At 49.5% G+C, this 20044-nt stretch overlaps 9 protein-coding genes across 9 annotated transcripts; 4 read left to right on the top strand and 5 right to left on the bottom strand.

The window, feature by feature from the left end:
• Positions 1-618: 618 nt before the first annotated feature.
• BDV37DRAFT_247478 (uncharacterized protein) lies at positions 619-2861 on the top strand. Its single transcript, XM_032081878.1, has one exon. The coding sequence runs from the start codon at positions 947-949 to the stop codon at positions 2519-2521; it is 1575 nt and encodes a 524-aa protein (XP_031941808.1). The 5' UTR covers positions 619-946; the 3' UTR covers positions 2522-2861.
• BDV37DRAFT_113702 (uncharacterized protein) lies at positions 2808-3920 on the bottom strand. The gene has a single exon (XM_032078426.1). The coding sequence runs from the start codon at positions 3757-3759 to the stop codon at positions 3094-3096; it is 666 nt and encodes a 221-aa protein (XP_031941807.1). The 5' UTR covers positions 3760-3920; the 3' UTR covers positions 2808-3093.
• A 160-nt stretch (positions 3921-4080) lies between these two features.
• Positions 4081-6474, bottom strand: BDV37DRAFT_282781 (putative TBC domain protein; the record flags this gene model as incomplete). The annotated part of the gene is made up of 1 exon (XM_032087124.1): positions 4081-6474. The coding sequence occupies one exon, from the start codon at positions 6472-6474 to the stop codon at positions 4081-4083; it is 2394 nt and encodes a 797-aa protein (XP_031941806.1).
• Positions 6475-7708: 1234 nt separating this feature from the next.
• On the bottom strand, positions 7709-9782 carry BDV37DRAFT_247475 (Mo25 family protein). The gene is made up of 5 exons (XM_032081877.1): positions 9437-9782; positions 9282-9342; positions 8733-9208; positions 8400-8672; positions 7709-8335 (listed from the first exon to the last, which is right to left on the bottom strand). The coding sequence occupies exons 1-5, from the start codon at positions 9542-9544 to the stop codon at positions 8096-8098; spliced, it is 1158 nt and encodes a 385-aa protein (XP_031941805.1). The 5' UTR covers positions 9545-9782; the 3' UTR covers positions 7709-8095.
• Positions 9783-9876: 94 nt separating this feature from the next.
• Positions 9877-12097, top strand: BDV37DRAFT_247467 (protein arginine methyltransferase RmtB). Its single transcript, XM_032081876.1, has 4 exons — positions 9877-10338; positions 10484-10891; positions 10961-11198; positions 11254-12097. Exons 1-4 carry the CDS (start codon positions 10104-10106, stop codon positions 12002-12004), a joined length of 1632 nt encoding a protein of 543 aa, XP_031941804.1. The 5' UTR covers positions 9877-10103; the 3' UTR covers positions 12005-12097.
• BDV37DRAFT_247465 (uncharacterized protein) lies at positions 12098-13286 on the bottom strand. Its single transcript, XM_032081875.1, has one exon. The coding sequence runs from the start codon at positions 13175-13177 to the stop codon at positions 12248-12250; it is 930 nt and encodes a 309-aa protein (XP_031941803.1). The 5' UTR covers positions 13178-13286; the 3' UTR covers positions 12098-12247.
• A 257-nt stretch (positions 13287-13543) lies between these two features.
• Positions 13544-16593, top strand: BDV37DRAFT_247464 (AAA family ATPase SEC18). The gene is made up of 4 exons (XM_032081874.1): positions 13544-13933; positions 14000-14137; positions 14188-14500; positions 14554-16593. The coding sequence occupies exons 1-4, from the start codon at positions 13788-13790 to the stop codon at positions 16435-16437; spliced, it is 2481 nt and encodes an 826-aa protein (XP_031941802.1). The 5' UTR covers positions 13544-13787; the 3' UTR covers positions 16438-16593.
• Positions 16594-16789: 196 nt separating this feature from the next.
• BDV37DRAFT_282776 (uncharacterized protein) lies at positions 16790-17137 on the top strand (the record flags this gene model as incomplete). The annotated part of the gene is made up of 1 exon (XM_032087123.1): positions 16790-17137. One exon carries the CDS (start codon positions 16790-16792, stop codon positions 17135-17137), a length of 348 nt encoding a protein of 115 aa, XP_031941801.1.
• Positions 17138-18735: 1598 nt separating this feature from the next.
• Positions 18736-20044, bottom strand: BDV37DRAFT_113630 (KxDL motif-containing protein). Its single transcript, XM_032078425.1, has 3 exons — positions 19578-20044; positions 19309-19461; positions 18736-19102 (listed from the first exon to the last, which is right to left on the bottom strand). Exons 1-3 carry the CDS (start codon positions 19883-19885, stop codon positions 19018-19020), a joined length of 546 nt encoding a protein of 181 aa, XP_031941800.1. The 5' UTR covers positions 19886-20044; the 3' UTR covers positions 18736-19017.

Below are 20044 nucleotides of genomic sequence, written 5' to 3'. Positions count from 1 at the left end.
AATGGAGATCATCCTTTTTTTTTTCGAATGGATAGGTAGATATCTATGTTCTCTGGAGGGAGTCCCAGATATCTATCATGTCTGTCGGACCGACCCGCCCAGAAATCGACAGATGGTATGCATTGCTTACTTGCTTCGTTTGGCTCGGAGAATTTGGCCCGAACGCTTTCGATTGGCGATAAGAACGCCTGGACTCGTCGTCATCAACAGCGCCAGTCCTACGCAATGATGCTCTAGTGGCCGGCGCCAGTCCGCTGATCCACTTCGCTCACCCTTCGGGACCAGGGTGTTATCCGCTTTGGGACACGTATCGGCCTCCAGCTAAGCTTCCTGCATACGTATATAGATACCAGTCCATATCTGGCAGTTTAGTATCGAATCTGTGCTCGATGAATTCGGCAAATCCTCTCTTCAGGTAGACTCGTTGCGCTCCTGAGGCATTCTTGCTCTTTCCTTTTCAAGCTAGGGCCCTGCGGACACTTGTCCTGTTCTGGTAAGTGGCTGTTTTCCTCTTTTGGGGCGGTTCCCTCTTTGGGAGATCCGGGGGTTTGTGATTTTGATTCTTAATTATTATTATTTTTTTATTCTGATTATTATTATTATTATTATTATTATTTATTTTTTTTTTTGGTTGATCACCTCCTGCTTGGACCTCGACCTCTACTACTTGTACTGCCCCAATTCTGTTCTACCACATCCCCTCTCTTTCTCCCTCTCCCTCTCTCTCTTTTTGCTTTCCCGATATGCCTTTGGTATACTACATCAACTTCTCTTCCGTCTCCGCATCGCTCTTCCTCCTCCTCATGCATTGATTGCGCAATGGGGCTGTGACTTGGTCTCTCTGTGCTACTTTCTATGTACTATAGTATACACCACCGTCTCCACCGTGGATCACCATTCCTTGATCCTGTCTTTGCTCGGACATCCCTCCGATTCCTAATCGAGTATGCTACTCACATTGCAGCCGTCTTCTCAGAACGGGATCAAAGGCCCTCATGACTACGCTATTGTTCGTCAGTCTATCCCAACACCTCGGTCCTCTCCGCCCTCCGCACCGGATCCAGCTGCGGCCATTGTAGCATCCAAAAGACCCTCCGTGGACCACTCTATGGAATCGTCTCGTGGTGGCTTGCCACCTCCTTCGACTCTGGCGTTGCCGCCGCCGGATATCGGCTTCTCCTCCATGAATTCCGTGAATCAACCACTGCCGCGCCCTCCCGCGCAACGGCAGAGCACCGACGATACCAGTCAGTATTGGCATGCGAAAGCTGAGGAAGACCGGAGAAGGCAAGAGGAAGAACGAACCCGTCAGGAATCGCTACGTTTAGAGCAGCGGAAGATCGAACAGAGTATGCTTCGAGATTCCTTGCAAGCTGGCGTACCGCCTCATATGATTCCGCTCATCTTTGCGGGTATCAGCCAGAATGGCGTCCCGCAAGCAGTCATCGAATGGACTCAGCAACATATGACACAGGCGCCGGCCGGTCCCCGTGCGCCACCACCGTCGGCACCGGCTCTATCTCATTCGTCTCATTCGTCTCATCGGCGCAGTCTGCATGCCCGCGGGGAGTCTCGCTCTATTCCTCCTGGTCCGTATGCGGCTCCACCACCGCAACAGGTCGTACCTCCCCCGGGGATCCTTTTATCACAACCTCTTCCCCCTTCGGGGCCACCACCCGCTCCGCAGCCACTCGGACGGTCTCCATTACCCAATGGGCCAGCGGATCCCCGGGGTCCGCCCATGCCTCGACCCAATCCTGGTGAGCCGCTGGCCCAACAGCAACCTACGATTAACTTGAGCAACGTTCATTATGCTCCAGGGTCATCTATCCCGCATGCTCAGCATGTCGGGAGCAAGCCGGATGGCCACCACCGACAATCTCCGTCCCTGTATTTTCATCACTGGGTCCCTCCAAGTCAGTCCCAGCCGAATACGCCTTCCGGCAGAATCCGACAAGAATCGCCCTTCGCATCGCAGGCTTCTCGTCGTCCAGAGTATCAAAGCCCCCCGGGACGGAAGAGAAAAGCTACTGGTCCTCACCAGCCGGCTCCTTTCCCGTCATCACGCCCGTCTGAAACAATTCCCGGTGCTTCTCAAGTCTCTCGACCAGGCTCCCCATTGGGCCCAGTCCCGCATGTCGAACCTTCAGTTCACAGCCGTCAGCACAGTGGCGTATCTGTCATGTATGAGCCCCGTGGCCTAGGGCCGTCAGGTTTTGAACGCGGCAGCAGAGCTGCGAGCCCAGCTCATCATACGCAGCGTGTGATTGGGCCCACAGACGACCCGGGCTTAAGGAAGGACTATGACCGAGTAGATGTTCCAGAACGTCGAGGCGAGCCGGCTCCAACGGGGAGTAACGTGCAGTACCCACCTGCAGCGCCCCAGCTACAATATTCTTCGAGTATTGGGACTGCGCCCCCTGACTCGGACTTGGACAGCAGTCCCGGGCCTTCTCCAACTTCAGGGATACCTCGGGCACCCACTCGGCCCGGTGACCATGGTGCTGCGCCTCCAAGGTAATCAATGACTTGTGGGGTTGCGCAAACACTCGTCTATATACGACCATGTCGTCCCCACAGCAATTGATTGGTCGACGAAATAGATGACTTACGAAGCACTCTAGGAAAAGCATGTTCTTGTTTTCAACCAGCTCCCCCTCCCTCTGAATCCGACACTCCTTTATATTCTCTTTGTCCTCTACCAAACCATCCTCCGTTCTACAGTGATTTGTATACCACTCACACCTCCCGGCTGGCTCGCGGAGACCATCTACATATGACATATTATGTCCTGTATCTATCGGATCTGTCACCAGCACCTGGGGTGCTGGTGCTAGATGCTCAAGAAAGCAAGAAAAAAAAATAAAATAAAATAAATAAACATTCAATCAACAGTATCACCCACAAATTTGACCGTTCTAGAATCCTTCTAGAACCGAACTTGCCGGAATTTTATGTAATATATACTACCTGAAAGCTCCGTAAGGTCCAAGCGTCTTTGACAAACGCATACTACTCTACTTCAGGGGTGACATTCCGCGTACTACTGCATACTATTCTCCTAGCTCCCCACCAGAATGCAAAACTGGTCCTTCAATGTTTTTTTTTTTTTTCATTGTTTTCTTTTCCTTCTAATCCCCTTCGGGCAACAAGAGAGAAGGATAGATACACAGACAGATAGATATGAAATTGTTTAGACACACACCGTGGTAGACAAAAGGGAAGGGGTATCAGGGATAACAGTGTTGTTCTTGCTGTGACTTTGATATATAGGACAAACAGAAAAGGAATAGAAAAAGAGACAGACAGATAGAGAGAAAGAAGGACAGATACAGACGTCAATAACAGGCAAACAACGAATGGTGGGACAAGTACATGCCGTGTAATAACATAATGACAAAATGAGACTGGTGAATGAGTTAGACTGTACTGATAAAGGAAATAGGAGTGCGGAAACGAGTTGTGTATGCAATCGGAAACGAGGGTCTTGGTTTGTGGGTTTTGAATGAGTGAGGGGACAAACAAGGGTCGATCGATCGACCGTGAAGGAGTGCTCTGGGTCGCGTGACGGATGGTGTGTTGGTCTGAACGGAGAGTCTCGCGGTATACTGGATTAGGTCTTTCTTTTGATGTGATTGGATTAGGGGATGGGACTCGAGGGGGAGGAGATATTAGGTGTGTAGTGTGATGGAGTGAGTCCCTGGCGGAGGGGGGAGACATGGTCCATGTCTCTCGGTCATAGCTGTATAGTATGTGCATCCGGTCCCTGGTGTAGAATCATACGACTGCGAAGCCGTGCGGAGGTCGTGATGTGAATGCCATTAGAAGCTGTATTAGGGTAAGGAAGGCGTTCGTGGACAAAAGAAGGTCGACTTTTGTCCGAGATCATCAATAATCGTGCGAGTTAAATCGTCCATCAATGGTTTTGGGTTTTCGAAGCTGGTATAGCCTCGAGATAATTAGGTATTATAGTGGAGGGCCGTAAAAAAAGTATAGAAGGTAGAAGGCGTTTCTACCATGTCATCACATCACACATCACGTCACAACATCATCGAAACCTTGAATGTCTGAAACCCGGTCTTAGGCAAGGGCTTTTTTCCGACGGTGGACTTTCCATTCTGCCTTTGCGACACGCATGAATAGTTCAACGTCCTTTATCGGAACCCAACTGGTGAGAACCTTCATGGCGTTCTCAAAATCTGATTCGAGAATAATTTCCCGCATGCCATCAATAAGAGCCGCCGATGTTGCATGGAGGACATCCAAGCCCTTGCCAAAGGCGCTTGCGTCGGGGCCCTCGGTCTTGACGCCTGGACCAGCTGGGTCCTCAGCGTCGCCGAGGAGCATAAAGACATCCCACACCCGCAGCTGGGCTGGAAATGGGATAGAGTAGTTGAAGAGAGTGAGGTACCAACGTGTACCGTACGCAGTAGGCGGGATTCCGAGTTCATTCAGTTTCATGGCGACCTCTCCTCCCTCCAACCACCCCCGTTCAAAGTCAGCCAGAGCCTCCATCAGGCCTTCGAAACCTGACCGGTATAGCTGCTCCAGCCCTCGTAGCTGCCATAGACGGACGAGCATGATAAAGGCGTGTTCCTCATCATAGTAAGCAAGAAGGGTTGCAGCAAGGGCTGCCATGCCCTGAACATAGCCTGTATCTGGGAAATACAAAGACATCGCATGCAGCACGCGGAACAGCAGGCGTTGGCCGCCACGATACCGCCGACGAAACATGATATGGCTGGTGATGGTCCTTGGGACATCGATATCGATCTGTACGTCGTCGGGTGACGATACGAACTGGTACTCATGGTAAGCGTCAATGAGCTCATCCACGGTAGGACTATCGCTGCGCTTTTTGGCGCTCGCCTCTAGAAAGGAGTACCAGGCAGTCGATCTCCATCGATCCGGTATGCCTTTCCACGTCCGCTCAATAAGCTTGGAGCTCTTTGTATCAAACTCGAATGTCATGCCACCGCCAGCTCTGCTGCTCTTTGTCTGCCTCGCCATCTTGGTCCATTTGTCTTCCCTTCGCCACTCCCTCTTCTTGGCCGCACTCATAGCAGCTGTATTTACCCTGTCTCTACTGGAATCAACTGGGTGCGTGAGCATGTCGGCAGCTTCGTCTTTGAATCGGCGGTCGCGATTGTGAGGAAGATGATTTGTTGCTTGACGAAACCTTGAAGTTGACCGTCGTACTGGCGAACTATATGCGCTCTGTGACGATGAAGGGCGGACTGCTGGCGCGCAAATTTTGCGGTTCGGAGACCGACCCGCAAAAGAGCGGTTACTCCCCAGAGCAGATGGAGGTCGAATGGAATATTTCCGACGGGGGCTTTCTGAGGCAAGGAGCAGACTAGTAGATACCCGTTGAATCGGACTAGGCTCCGTACCATCGTTGGAGTTGCTAGTAGGAGAGCGAATAAAACCATATCTATCCACATCCCCCGCTTTAATATTGTGCCAATACTCAATTCCGCCAGCTAGCTCGTTGGGCTCCTTCTTGATGCTCGGAGCAGGCTCGGGATCGACTGAGGATACTATGCTCTTGGTTTCCGTGCCAGACACACTGGCGCCTGAAAAGCGAGAAGTCTCCTCACTTGCCGGGCCGCCCTCTTCCCAGAGCACACCGTTCTCCACAGCCAAGGCTTTCGCGACTTCCGAGTCTGTCACATTCTCATCACCCTTTTCATACATCAGCCTGACCCGACGCGACAGCATATCCTCGTCTGCGGAAATCACTCTGCTGGGCATAGCGCTCCGCCGGGCACGAAGCGATGGCGGCAGTTTTGAACGCCGTACAGGGGCGTCTAAAAGTTCCATCTCGGCGTCATTCTGCTCTATTGGCGCAGTAGATGGAGGTATTGGGTCCTTCTCGATCTCTTCCTGGCCGCCATCTTGGTCTAGCTGTTTCAACCGTTGCCTTGCCTCCTCTTTGATGAGACTCCCGCGCTTGGAGAACCTCATAGATTGCGGCGCAAGGCCGTCGAATGACGCATTGGGGATATCCAAGGAGAGTCCATTGAATTCGATGGGAGGAACAGGTGGTGGCGATTCTGAATCTCTTCCCAACTCTGCAGACTTCTTGCCCCATAGTCCGCTAAATTTACGTTCCGACCACCGGGAGCCAGGGCGCGACCCCGGGCGGGAGCTAGGACGAGATCCGGCGTCATTGACGACAATGCTAGGAATGGAGCGCAATGAGCGCAGGCTGACGACCGATTTCGCAGCATCTGGCCCTAGCGTTCTTCCGTCTTTCGTTTGCGGCCGTTCATGTCTATGCGACGAGAGTGGACGGCGTGACGGGTCTCCGGGATAACTCGACGGTGCGGTAGCTGCAAGTGATTTGTTTCCGGAGCACAATGGGTGATCGACTGGAGTAGGCAACGAGGCGGATCTGACAGCCAAGGGGGCTTCTGCGGCGACAGTTTCTTCGTAGGCAACGGCGTGAATCGTCGAGCTAGACTCCGACATCACGGCGCCAGGCAACGAAGCGGATCGCTTATCCTCCACCATTATCCTGGCATGACTTGATGTGTATTTATCCTCGTGACCGCATTGATTGATGGGCTCTTTTCCCTTCAACTTTTGCTCTGGAAAGGCGGACGGGGACGAACGGTTGGTTTTCAAGGGAGGGAGGGAGGCGGGGGGGCGCTTTGAAGGAGGCGAAGGAATGGACTATTCCACGAAGAATCCCGCGCCGGAGATCACCGCTGGCAGTTCAATGGAGTGGTCAAGAAAGGATAAAGGAGGGACACTAGTGAAAGTACATATCTTGCGCAGTTGAACATGACCGTCCCCGACCACGAGATTCAGTTTGCCAATAGGAGAGGATCCGTTCAGGAAGTTTTGAATTGGGTCGCCATTTGACCTGCGGCTCCTCCTTGATTTTACTTGGCGCGAACGACCGGACAAGCTTTCTTCGTAACCCTAATTTCCTGGCCACGGATCGGAAATCCGTCTCCAAACTCTTCAGGAACAGGAGTAAGGACGCAGCGCCTAGTGTCCGCCTCGAAATTAATACTATCCCAGGTCCCTGCTCCGATTCCAAATCATATCTACTGCACCGAAGCGCTGTCTCCCGTTGAAGCGCCAGAAGCCTTCAAGCAGGGATCACAAAGGGGGGGCGCTTTGGCGCTCCACACGGGAAGGTTTCCAGATACTAGACTTAATTTTAGGCCACGCAGCTGTGGATCTGGTCATAGTTCTGTGTTGCAGACTTGCGGATATTATTGATAATAATAGCAGTGGTTGTCGTGGGAGCCATTCAACGGATATCCACCTCCGGGAAGGATTCTTGCGTGGCATTTGAGTGACAACGAAAAGAAATCAATCAAAAATAGCAAGAGACAGATGAATGTCGTATGGTGTCGAGGAACAAATCAAAAGAGTGCCTTCATTGTTGATTTTTCTGGTTCATTTTCTAATTTTTTTTTTTTTTTTATCTCTTTCTTTTTGGTTGTTTCATGATGTTCATTTCATTTTTGCTTTGACCTACCCCTTTCATACAATTTAGCGACATTGAAATGTTGATCACCTCGGCTGGAAACCCAAGATGGTAGAATGGCAACAAATGAAAGCCACCACATACAGAAACTATGTTGGGTATTATTATCCCTTGTTCGTGTGGCTTCAGAATGAAAGAGTTTAAACCCCGAACTATTGCAATTAACAGTCAATTCCTCACTGTCAGATGCTGCCTTGGTGACGCGGATCCACTCCTGGGACTATAAGTATCTACATCCGATATCAATGCAAGGTTCGGATACCTGCCCTGCTTGCTTTTTTACTGGTGAAATTCTTTTCTTTTCTTTTTGCTTCGTCATTGTTTGTTTTCTATTCCCCGTGCCATCTCTATAAGCCCTGATTGCTAAAAACGCCCGTAATGTCATTACTTCCACCCCCCAAAATCGCCAATAATACTGCAACGCCATGAAGACCAGATACCAGCAGGCCCTCATGCGAACGGGGAATAGGCAGAATGTACAGGCCAGCGTACATTGTCCTGCTGCACTAGAGCCCCAAGTGGTAGTCAAAAGAGGAGGGGCAGAAGAACTGAATGTGAAGGAAGCCTCAACTCGTAGTCCCATTGCGACTAAGCCACAGTGGCCGTATTGACACCCGGCCGAGATGGTTCGCGCGCTGAGCGTGCCGGATCAATAGGTTCTTTAGGCAGAAGTTCAATTTGGCGGACCAAGAAGCTTTTCTCATCCGTAAACTGATCGTCATCAGTGCGATCCTCCAAGAATCTAGGCAAGAATTTCAGAAGTCGGTCTCGATTGTTGATCAGAATGCGTTGCACCGCCACGGACTTGTTCGGATTTGCGACAAACACCTGGACCCATCCATTCCCCATCAGAACACCGCCACTCCAATTCACAAAATCACTAGTCACATACCTTAAACACGTGGAACCCCTCATATTGAACCATTTTCCGGTCATCTCGTAATAGCTTCATGCACAGCTTGAGATTTTCCCCGCTCTCAACGTACGCCATCATCACATTATAGTTGGCACGGTCCAGCAGAATTTCCCCAAGCAGTTTGATGCTCTGTCGCTTGGTGACGTACGAGTCAGACTGAACGAGCACACTGTTGAATTTATCAAAGAAACTGTCAAAATTCGTTGCCAAATACCCTGTTACTAAGGATTTGTGTCGAGTCAAAATTTCCTAGAGTGATGGTTATCCCACTGCAACCAGAGGAGGCACGGAGAGAAAAGGGATACTTACTCGGAAAGTTGTGAAAGCATCCGCACTCAACTCGAAGGTCCCTCGATCTATCCAGTGGAAAAAATTCCAAAAAATCCCATTTCCGGTTTGCGGAACACCGGGCTGGACTTCGCTGAGTCTGATGGCCGGCTCCCCATCTTCTGACTGGTCATATAGGATGATCGCCGCAATGACGTCAAATTTCAACGCTTCCCTCAGGATGGTGCCACACGGCATTGCGCTGTGACTGTGCTCATAGCCCTTACATAGCTCGATAATGACCTCTGGTCGGTTGTGGACAATGTAGGAAATAACCGGCGGATCGGCCTGGCTTGGATTGCCGGGCTTGAAACGAAGAATATGCGAAAATATGGTTTGGGTGTCCTTTCGAGCTTCAAAGGGTAGAATATAGAGGCTCCTCGCAAGTTCGTATAGCAAATCTTCATGGAGAGTAGCCTGAATCAACGCGTGCACTTGCTCGGGAGACACTTCGATTTCTGTCGGCAGCTTTCATTAGCGAGACCTAACCTTCTTTTCGGCAATCATTGCCGCATCCTCGGTCAAACTTACCTTGAGTTCCTTGAACAATCAATTTCATCTGGCTAAGTTGTTTAGCCAGCTCATCTTCCACCTATTCGGCATTGAGCGTCAGTGAGTTTAGGGTTATGTTCACAATCTGCTAGAGATAAACACAACGGGGTAGGATAGAGATATAATTAGCCAACCTTAGCAGTGGGAGGTGGAGATTCACGCAGCCTCACTAACTGATCTTTGATTGATCGGACAATATCAGATGGATGTCGGGATCGACCACGGTTGAAGAAGAAAGCCATTCTTAGAGCAGAAGGGCTAGCTCTCTGGATGAAAGTGAAGAATAGCAACCAACTAGCGCATGCAAGAAATGTAGAAAAACAGAATTGAGAGACCTAGCAATCAGGTCTTAATCTCAGAAGGCCAGGAGGTCTCTTGTTGTCAATGACGGATTTCTTGTGTTTACGGAGGAGAGACGCAGCAAGGCGGTGATAGGTGATAATTGTTGGCGGGGGAGCTGAAAGCCTCAGGCGCTTATCGCAGTTCTGGGCCCGGTCATGTGGATAAACAAAGTACCAAACTCTCCAGGCGGGGCAACCGATTTGCTTTTTTTTGATTTTTTGATTTTTTGATTTTTTTTTTTTTCTTTGTTGGGTAAAGAGGGGCCCTGGATTTCCTCTTTTACAAATTCATGTCCTTACTCTGAAAACCTTCTCAGAGCATACATCCTTGCAGTTATAATTGCGGTTTTTACAGGTTTCAATAACCAACTAGAAATTGTGGTTCTCATTGCCTCAATCGAACTTTGTGGTTTTATAATTCTCATCAATTGACTTGTCTGCCTACCCCGCAATTGTCACCATGTCGGCTTCGATTCCCTCTGACCGTCCTCCAAAGGATGATGACTCCTGCTCTACACATTCCGAGGACTCTGACATCAGCAATGAGGAAGGATGGGAGGACGTTGAGCCTGACGATGAGACCCAGCCGGTGGTTGGCCTGTTCTCCGAGAAGGTCTATCCCAATGTGCTTTCGATGCTACAGGAGACCAAGGACAAGTACAACTTCGACCTGCGAAGGACACAAAAAGAGCTCGGTGTGTACCTAATCGATTGAATTGGTTTATACCGTTTGAGTATTTCTTCCGTTGCTCAGGCCCGGTTGATTTATGTTTGAACGATCGCAATATGTTTTATGGGCTAACTTTTCTTCCTCTCTTTTTCGTTGCCTTGCGCTTGTAGATCTGGATTTCCTGGGTACTATAAAGCTGGTGAACTATATTCGCTCTCAAGTCAAAGCTGGAAATCTGTCTCCCGACGTGTCTTCCAAATCCAACTTCGAAGACGAGGTTTATCTGAAGCCCGTGCTTGAGGATGACGCCCTTCTGTATAGCTTGGACGACATCGAAGACCAAGACTCGGAGGTTCCCGGTGGTACTGAGGCAGAGAGGCGCGTAACTGAGCTTCAGGAGGACTTGGAACGTCTGCAGAGTCAGTTCTCTGAGTACAGAATTGCCGTCCAGAAGTCGTTGGAAGAGCAGTTATCAAAGGAGGATGAAAAACTTACCTCGTCTGCTTCCTCGGCCCAACGATCTACTAGCAAAGCTGAGGCAATTGATTCCGACTACTTCTCATCCTATTCCTACAATGGTATGCTGGCCCTAATACTTCGTGCAAACATTCAATGGATACGTTTGCTGACAGTATACTTTTCTAAAGGCATTCACGAATCTATGTTGAAAGACGCTATTCGTACTGATGGTTACCGCGACTTTATCTATGAGAACAAGCATCTGTTTAAGGATAAGGTTGTTCTGGACGTTGGATGCGGCACAGGAATCCTGTCAATGTTCTGCGCTAAAGCAGGTGCCCGGAAAGTCATTTCGGTGGACAACTCAAACATCATTGATAGGGCAAAGGAGATCATTCACGAGAATGGCTTTGGGGATGTGATAACGTAAGTGATTGTAGTACTCGTTTGACTACCTCGTTACTGACGCTTTGGCTTTCAGATGCATCCGTGGCAAGATTGAAGAAGTCACTCTGCCCGTTCCGCAAGTCGATATCATCGTGTCCGAATGGATGGGCTATTGCCTTCTGTTTGAAGCCATGTTCGATTCCGTCATCTATGCCAGGGATCGTTATCTGGCACCTGATGGATTGATGGTCCCGTCGCATGCTACACTGCGTATTGCTCCTTTTGCCGACCCTGACTTCATTGCCTCCCATATCTCGTTTTGGAATGATGTCTACGGTTTCAACATGCGGAGCATGCTCACGGGTATATACGATGAAGCGCTTGTCCGTCACGTGCAACCATCGACTATACCTGGAGACTCTTCTGTTTTCTTACCACTCCCACTGCATACAATCACTGTCGAGGAACTGTCTTTCTTGAAGGAGTTCCAGGTTACCTTGAAAGACGACATTGACTCGCTTGATGGCTGGGCTATTTGGTTTGACATATTCTTTATGCCCTCCAGAGATTCCCCTATTTCGGACGATGCCATCCCTTCGGAAATGCAAAAGAAAGGCTTTGTTGCTTTCACTACCGGCCCTTATGGCCCAGAAACTCATTGGCAACAAGGCATCCTCCTCATCGACCACGGAAAGAAGAAAGCCCTTCCTTTGAAGAAAGGTCAGACGATTACCGGAAAAGTTGGCTACCAAAAGAAATCAAAGGAATCGCGGTCTCTGGATATCTCCATCGAATGGAATGTTCAAGAGGCTGAAAAGGGCACCCAGGAATGGAGTTTGCAGTGAGGGACTTCGACCAAAAAGTTTTGCTTTGCCTTTTGGCTTAGTTCATTCGTTCTGCTACTATACGGCATCTAGAAAGGGTCGTTTGATAGACAGCTATTAGAAAAGTAATCCATCATTCATATGCCATCTGGCGGGTATCACAATTGTAGGATGTAATCATAAATAATGACCGAAAATGAAAAAGAAAGGAGAAAAGAAAAGGAGAGCTTCCATGTCGAATCTTCATCTGTGCCTTAGGCCGTATTATACGCGATGTGAGCGTCTGTTATGGTCGCTCCGACTACGGCTGCGATCAGTACGATGATGACGATGATGGTGACGACGGTGCGAATATCCATCCGAGTGAGATTTTTTCTTATGCGAGCGATCTCGGCTTGTGTCACGGCCATGGCGATGATGACGATGTGCTCCTCGATCTCTGTCCTGTGAAGCATCAAGCTGGAAATTCTCAAGACTATCTGCCGACTTTGACCTTCGCCTGCGATGGCGCGACCGATGTTTTTCTTCCAACTTCAAAGCTTCCAATTCTCGTTTCCTTTCTTCGTCCCACTTCCTCCTTTCATGCTCAACCGACTTTAGCTGGCGGACACCTTTCTTCATCGCCGCAAGTGGATCGTTGGCATCAATCCGAGCCTTTTCCCTCTCTCTTCTCATGGGATCCTCATTCCCCCAGACATCTTTCCCGGAAATGGAGTCTGGAGCCATGGCTTCAGTTCCTGAAGATGAATACCAGGGTTTCTGGCCGACAGATTGACGGAACCCCGCCGCATTAGAGAACCGCATTGTGTATTGATCTTCGTATGCCTTTTGCCTCTCGGCAGATTCCTTTTCGGCTTCTGGGTTCTTCTCCGTATGTTTATGTGACGGTCGGGAAGGGAACAGGTCAATATGACCAGCACTATCGTAAAGCGGCGCATCGCTAGATCGAGTGGAAGCAAGTTCCTCTCGTTTCGCCAGCGCAATCTGTGCATCCTCTTGAGCAAATCGGATATCGCGATCCGTATCATTTTCGCCAGCTAAACGTCTTCTCTTTCTGAACCTTGCAGTATCCTCTGCATAACTCTTCCTATCATGTCGGGAGACCGGCGACGGAGACCGTGGGGGAGGTGGTGGGGTGGATGGTCGTTCGCCACGAAGGATTTGTATTCTTCGTTCGGCATCAACTTCTTGCATGCGACGCTCTTGTTCCTCCTCTCGGGCCTGCGCCTGTGCCTCGTCGCGACGGACGCGGGCAATGTTCTCCGGGTTGTAAACGTTCCATGACTTCTTACCTAAAAGGTGACTGGATGCAATTAGTAAAAAAGAGCGAAAGATCACGGGCAATACTGACAGAGGCATTTTGAGTGGAATGCATAGAATACTAGCTATTAAAGCATAGTAGCATGTGAGAAGCCATTTGTTGATCGCAAAAACAACGATAAGGAAGGCGGAGAGCAACCATCGGCAGAAACGGAGATTGGCGGGCCGATGCGGCCAATGAGAGTCAAGGAGGTACTGATAGAGTCCAGCCTGTCCCAACGCCTTGTCCCGCCGCCACTTCTTTACATCTCACTATTATCTCTGCTAATTATTTTAATTGAAGTACTCGCGGTCTAGTACCTATATACTCAGGTGATCAGACTAATATCCTTGTCTCTGTTTGACGTGAAAGCTGCCGGCAGCGTTAACCTGTTTGCTTATAAGAGCTTCACTTCATCATAATATCTCACTCTTAGACGGTCATCACATATCGTTATACGCGCCTTCGTCTTCTACTGGTCTATCTACGATCATATGAAGCAAGATGTTTAACCGTAACAACTTTTCTATGCCTTTCGGCTCCAGGCCCGCTCGCGAGGACGGCTATTCAAGCCCCAACCCGGGCCAGGGACCTCCTCCGTATCCACGAAGAGAATACAACACTAACCCTGCGCCTACGGGTGGTGTAGGGTATGAAGACCGCTCTCATCCGCCCGACTATGACACTTTGATGACTGACGTTTATAATATTTCAAGGGGACATGGAGCACCGATGGGAAGGCCTAGTCAACCGCCACAAATGCCCCCGAGAGCCCCGGTTGGAGGAAGCTCAGGGAGAACCTGGACCTTGCGCCCCGCGAAGAGTCCCGATAATAATTACACCTTTGGTAACTTGTAAGCTCAGCTCTTGAGCTCTCGGGCGACGGACGGTTGACATGATCTAGAGTTGCAGTTTCGCCGCAGGATTTCCCGCCCACGCGCGATGGGCTCGACCTTTTCCTTCTTGTGAACGATCTATATGTATTTTCCGCGCGCCCGTATGATGGATTTCCGCCGGGTCATATCAGCATGTCGGATCCTCAGCGGACGTGGGCTGGAGTTGCTTTCACAGACTCTGTCAATGTACAGATTTACGATCCGTTTAGTCAAGGCGGGCAGGCATATATCGGTTCTACGGATATTGAAATAGGTTTTGCTGGAAAGAAGAGAGTCGAAACTCCCTACGACCAAGACGAGTTGGGTAGTGTTGTGGTCAAGGTAGCTCCCCAGTAAACTCGAACTGACTAAATTTGGTAGACTAACTGAGACAGAACTTTGAAAACCAAATATTTGCCCCCGGCCAAAAGATTCTAATGGACCATAGAAGCATTCCTCTTATATTAACGGTCAAAACTGTTCAACGTGTCGACCTGAGCTCCGAGAAAGCTGATCTCTCCAGCGGCCATGTAGAGACCGACCCTAGCGCTAGGGGAATACTCACAAGGCATTCCCAGATCAACTTTTTCAAGGATGCCCGCACTGGTATCAATTTGAAGGCGTCGAACCGTCGACCAGCGGCCAACTCTATCATTCAGCCTGACTTCAAATTCGAGAACATGGGTATTGGAGGTCTTGATGCAGAGTTTAGCACAATCTTCCGCCGTGCATTTGCGTCTCGCATTTTCCCTCCAGGCTTAGTTGAGAAGCTAGGTATCCAGCATGTAAAGGGTATGCTACTTTATGGCCCTCCAGGAACTGGTAAAACATTGATAGCCCGGCAAATCGGCAAGATGTTAAACGCAAGGGAACCAAAGATCATCAACGGTCCTGAAGTGCTGAATAAATATGTCGGCCAGTCAGAGGAAAATATTCGAAAGCTTTTTGCAGATGCAGAGGCTGAGTACAAGGAAAAGGGCGACGAAAGTGGGCTTCACATCATCATCTTTGATGAACTTGATGCTGTTTGTAAGCAGCGTGGTAGTGGAGCAGGCGGTGGCACAGGTGTAGGTGATAGTGTGGTGAACCAACTGCTATCAAAGCTAGATGGTGTCGACCAACTTAACAACATCCTCCTTATTGGTATGACTAATAGGAAGGATATGATCGATGATGCGCTACTGCGACCTGGCCGTCTTGAGGTCCATATGGAAATTTCACTTCCGGATGAAAAGGGCCGAGCTCAAATTCTCAAGATTCATACCGAGAAGATGAGGGTCAACAACGTGATGGATGTGGATGTTAATCTATCCGAGTTGGCATCGATGACCAAGAACTTTTCAGGTGCCGAGATTGCAGGACTTGTCAAATCCGCGTCTTCATTCGCCTTTTCCCGCCATGTCAAGGTTGGAACAATGGCTGGTATCAGCGATGACGTGGTAAACATGAAAGTCAACCGAGGTGACTTCCACAATGCTCTTGACGAAGTTAAGCCTGCGTTTGGTGTGTCAGAGGAGGAACTCTCGAGCCGTATCCAGTACGGTATCATCCATTACTCCGATCAGATTAACGAAATTTTAAGAGAGGGTCAGCTCTTTGTGAAGCAGGTCGGGGAATCGACCCCTTTGTTCTCCGTCTTGTTGCACGGTCCAACTGCATCAGGAAAGACTGCGCTCGCAGCGCGGATTGCCATCGACTCTGGTTTCCCCTTTATCAAGCTGATCAGCCCTGAAGATATGGTCGGCTTTAGCGAAATGGCTAAGGTTCAATATATCAGCAAGATATTCGATGACGCTTACAAGAGTCGTACCAGTGTGGTGGTCGTCGATAACATTGAAAGAATCATTGATTGGGTCCCAATCGGTCCTCGGTTTAGCAATACTGTTTTACAGACATTAATGGTCTTTTTGAGAAAGCAGCCGACCAAGGAGCGGCGATTGTTGGTTCTGGCAACTACAACCCAGAGAGCTGTACTGAAACAGCTGGATGTATACAACTCATTCAATTCCGATATCATGGTCCCCAATGTCATGACGTGTGCCGAGTTGGAGTACATCATGAAACAGTCGGAGGCGTTTGATGACCAGGAAATTGCCCAGGTATTAGGAGCGATTGGGGGTATCGACCAGGCCGATAAGGCCCCTGAAGAGAAAGACATCGGTGTCGGTGTCAAGAAAGTGCTGTTGGGCATTGAGACTGCCAAGCAGGATGCCGATAAGGTTGAACGGTTCGTGCGTGTTATTGACAGGGCCATTGAGGAAGAGCGCAGCTTCCACTGAGGCTTTCTCTTTCTCTCACAAGACTTGCTCTCAGATGAAGTGGAGGTCCTTAGCTGTTGGATACCCAAGTATGTGACTGTATTAGTAGAATACTATTTGTACTTAGCAAGATTGGCAAGGAAACGAAGTAACCTTAATATAATGTGACCCATACCATGTTCCCGCGTACTGTATTCCGTACATTCACTCGCAATCATCTGGAGCTCAAACCTCCCACAAACAAATGAACGAGGCACACATTCTTCTCCTTTTGCATAAACCTGTACTGAGTCAAAGTCACCTATCTTGTGGCTAACCCAGAAACAAGACTAGATCCCACGAGACAAAGCTTATGAAGACCGAGACCGTCGCCATGCCGTCCCATTACACACCAAAGCGCATCCTTAAGAAACAGCCCTCCCAGCAGGAACACAGTAAAATGGAGGATTGGGCGCCAGGAAACCTAAGCGAGTATGGCAACATTGAGAGTGACGCCACCATCTTAGCAAAGCATCAGGCTCCGAGCTCGAAACCCGTTAAACAAGGAGGGTATACAGCCCCTAACGGAACTCATCTCTCCGACCACGAACTAGCTAAATTCTCAAATGGCATTGAAGATCCGGAGTCGAAGTGTGTGACATACTTTCAGCCTTGCTTCATCGAGGATCCCTGGAAGGATCTCCAATCTGTGAAGATGAAATTCAATACGCGCTATTGGTGAGTCCTTCTCTTGTAGCCACGCATTCCTGTTGGTTCTTTTCTTGTTGTATATCGCGGCGCATGAATAGATTCAAGCTAATAGAAGCATCAGACTCAGGTTCCACATTCCAATTTGTCTGTGCCTGCTTGATTTGGGGGTTACTCGAGTTTCATCATGACCGGAGGGATACTATATTGAGAATTGTAACTCGTTCAAGGCTTAGACAGGCTTCCCCTTTGCAACAAAGTTCGCTACCTGAAAATGGGACGTGCACCCCCCTTGTGGAGATTACCGATCATTAGCAGTAGAGCACGCGTGGTTGGGCAGACAGGGCATGCATTTGTTTCTACAAAGTTACAATGAAGTCTTGATATTCTTCGGGAATCCCAAAGGGTTTGCCGGTTTAATATTTTACTCGCTTCCTATGTTCTGAGGAGAACCAGCTGTGGTGGACTTTCCCTTGACATCCAAATATGCCCGAAACACTGTTGATGCAAGCTCGCGAATCACTGCTCACTGAAAAGCTAAAAGCAAAGTAAAAGATCCTTATGTAATTACCTCTCTCTTTCTCTTTTTCCTCCTTTTTCCTTTTATTCTGTTAATGTGAACAACATCCATAGTCTTATTGTCCAAGGTGCTTCGTCAGGAGCAGACACGATATTCTTTCATCAATCTTTGGATACGCAGATTTGATTGGAGCCTGACGGCTAAGGTATGAACCCTATTTCTTCTTGCTCTAAACATTCTAGTACTACCTGCATGGCTTCCTCTTAACACCCACCCACCCACTCACTCACTAGCCAACCGTGACTCTACAACGGACCTTCCCCAATTGAGTTACTTCCCTTACATGAGGAAGGTGCTACCCTCTGCGAGCTAGTGGGGAGCCCCTGCAAATACAAGTCAATCATCCTCCCTGTTGTATACAACCAACTACTACCAGCCGAGTACCCGCGGTCCAACGTTACCTCTTACAACAGGGGTACAGATAAGCTATAGTACGATCATGTTACATCTATGCATCCAGAAGAGTTTAAGTTAACGGCCTAACCCCCAGGGGCACACATTCCACGTGGGGCGCAGAGATCGCTGCCCAAGAGCACTGAAGTGTACTAGACCCAGCGCTGGCATTGGCTCCTTCACGCTGCACGCCGACCCGCAAAAGCGGCAAGGGAAACCGAGCTAAAAAGGAGGGTGGAGCGGACGAAGGCGGACAAGATGTCCGCTGGCGGAGTGGGTCGGCGGAACAGTGGGAGGTAAGCAGCCTGCCGACTCCCAACAGGCCAACCAAGACACCATTTAGGGAAGGACATGGGGTTTGTCATTTGTGGGGGCATTTTGGCAATCCCTGGCTGCCATCCATATGAGCCGCCGCTGTCTTGCGAATACGTATTTCTGCCCTTGAACCCCTGGTATGCAATCAGCAATGTGTCAGGGGGCCGTGCCACAGTCCCCTACAGGCGCCCGCACAGATTGACTCACATGACCGGAGCTGGGGGCGACCTTATGATGTGACCATCTCCATGGGGCAGGAATCCTAGGCGCACGTGGATCGGATGAAGGAACCGGCTCCCTAACCTCCTCCGTGGAGTTAACGACAGCGACTCAAATTTCAAGAAAAATCCCGAGTGCATTCCATCAAAATAATATCGCTACCGGTAAAAGGACGCCCAATATACAACATTGTGAAATCGTGAAAGACCCCATATATACCATCCCATAAAACCCACGGATCCCAAACAACTCGATGACGAGATAAGCAAGCACACCTGGCCCAAGTTCTGGAAGCAATTTTCACGGAAAGTCGTTGCCGCATAAAAACAAATTATCCCCCCAATAGCCAAGAAGGAAGTGAAAGGTGAACGAAATGTGGATATTAGCAGCTGTTCGCTGCAATGAGTTCAGTAATCGTCGTCATAAGTATACTTCTTCGTCGCTCGTCGGTATTCGTCGGGATGCACAGCCTCAGCTTTTGCCTTCAAAGCACTAGGTTTGAAAGCCACATCAGTATTTCGCATACAAACCCAGCAACGTATATTCGGCCTCGCAACATCTCGAGCCACTGCTAGTCGGGAGCCAGTGTTGCCAAGAACAAAACGACCAGCGGAGAGCGGGCCTCCACTTGGCGGAGCGGAGTCCCATCAAAGGAGGATGTATGAGCTCAATGAGGCGGAATAGATATTAAAACTCACCTCACTCGCTTCTGTGTCCATTCAAGATCCCTCTTAGTCTCTCGGGCTACTTTGATGCCGTCAGAGAAGTTGGCACGTACGCCTTTCAGTCGTCGCTGTGCGAGAGCTTGCAATTCGAGAAGTTCACGTTGTTTGGCATTCAGCTGTCCGGAACTGTGTTCATAATCCATTAGCACACATACTACTCTCCGCATTCAAGAGGCATTGCTTTTGCTTAACAATCAAGTCACAAGCAGCCTCCGTTCGTCAAGGTATCGACAGCTACTCACGCCTGTGCCTGTCTTGCGAGCCCCTTATCCAATGGTGTGGGGTCAAACACGTTCTGCATGCGGTCACTCAAGACATCGACAACGTCGACACCAGAGTACGACGCAGAACTCGACTCGTAGTCGCCACTAATACTCCCAGAGCCGTAGCTGAAGCCGGCAGATGTGCGACTGCCCGCCGTCGTGCTGGTGTCAGATACATCTGGCGGGGATCCTGAGACACGGCTGATAGGATATAGATTGACAGGAGCGGGTGCCTTGGAGGGAACATTGATGGGAAGCGGGGGAGCTTGATAATGCTGAGTCGCCATGGTGATAGGTTGTGTTGCTCGAAGAGTCGAAGCCGGCAGGGTATGCAAGACGACAACTGTTGATGGACAAGGCTAGAGGGTAGGCACAAGAGGCAATATCCGCAATCCAAGGAAGTTATATGGGTTTAGAATCTGCCTGACTTACACCAAATGGTGGAG

This window comes from Aspergillus pseudonomiae, assembly GCF_009193645.1.
Source record: "Aspergillus pseudonomiae strain CBS 119388 unplaced genomic scaffold BDV37scaffold_30, whole genome shotgun sequence".
Classification (NCBI taxonomy): Eukaryota; Fungi; Ascomycota; class Eurotiomycetes; order Eurotiales; family Aspergillaceae; genus Aspergillus; species Aspergillus pseudonomiae.
This window is presented reverse-complemented; position numbering and strand designations above follow the sequence as displayed.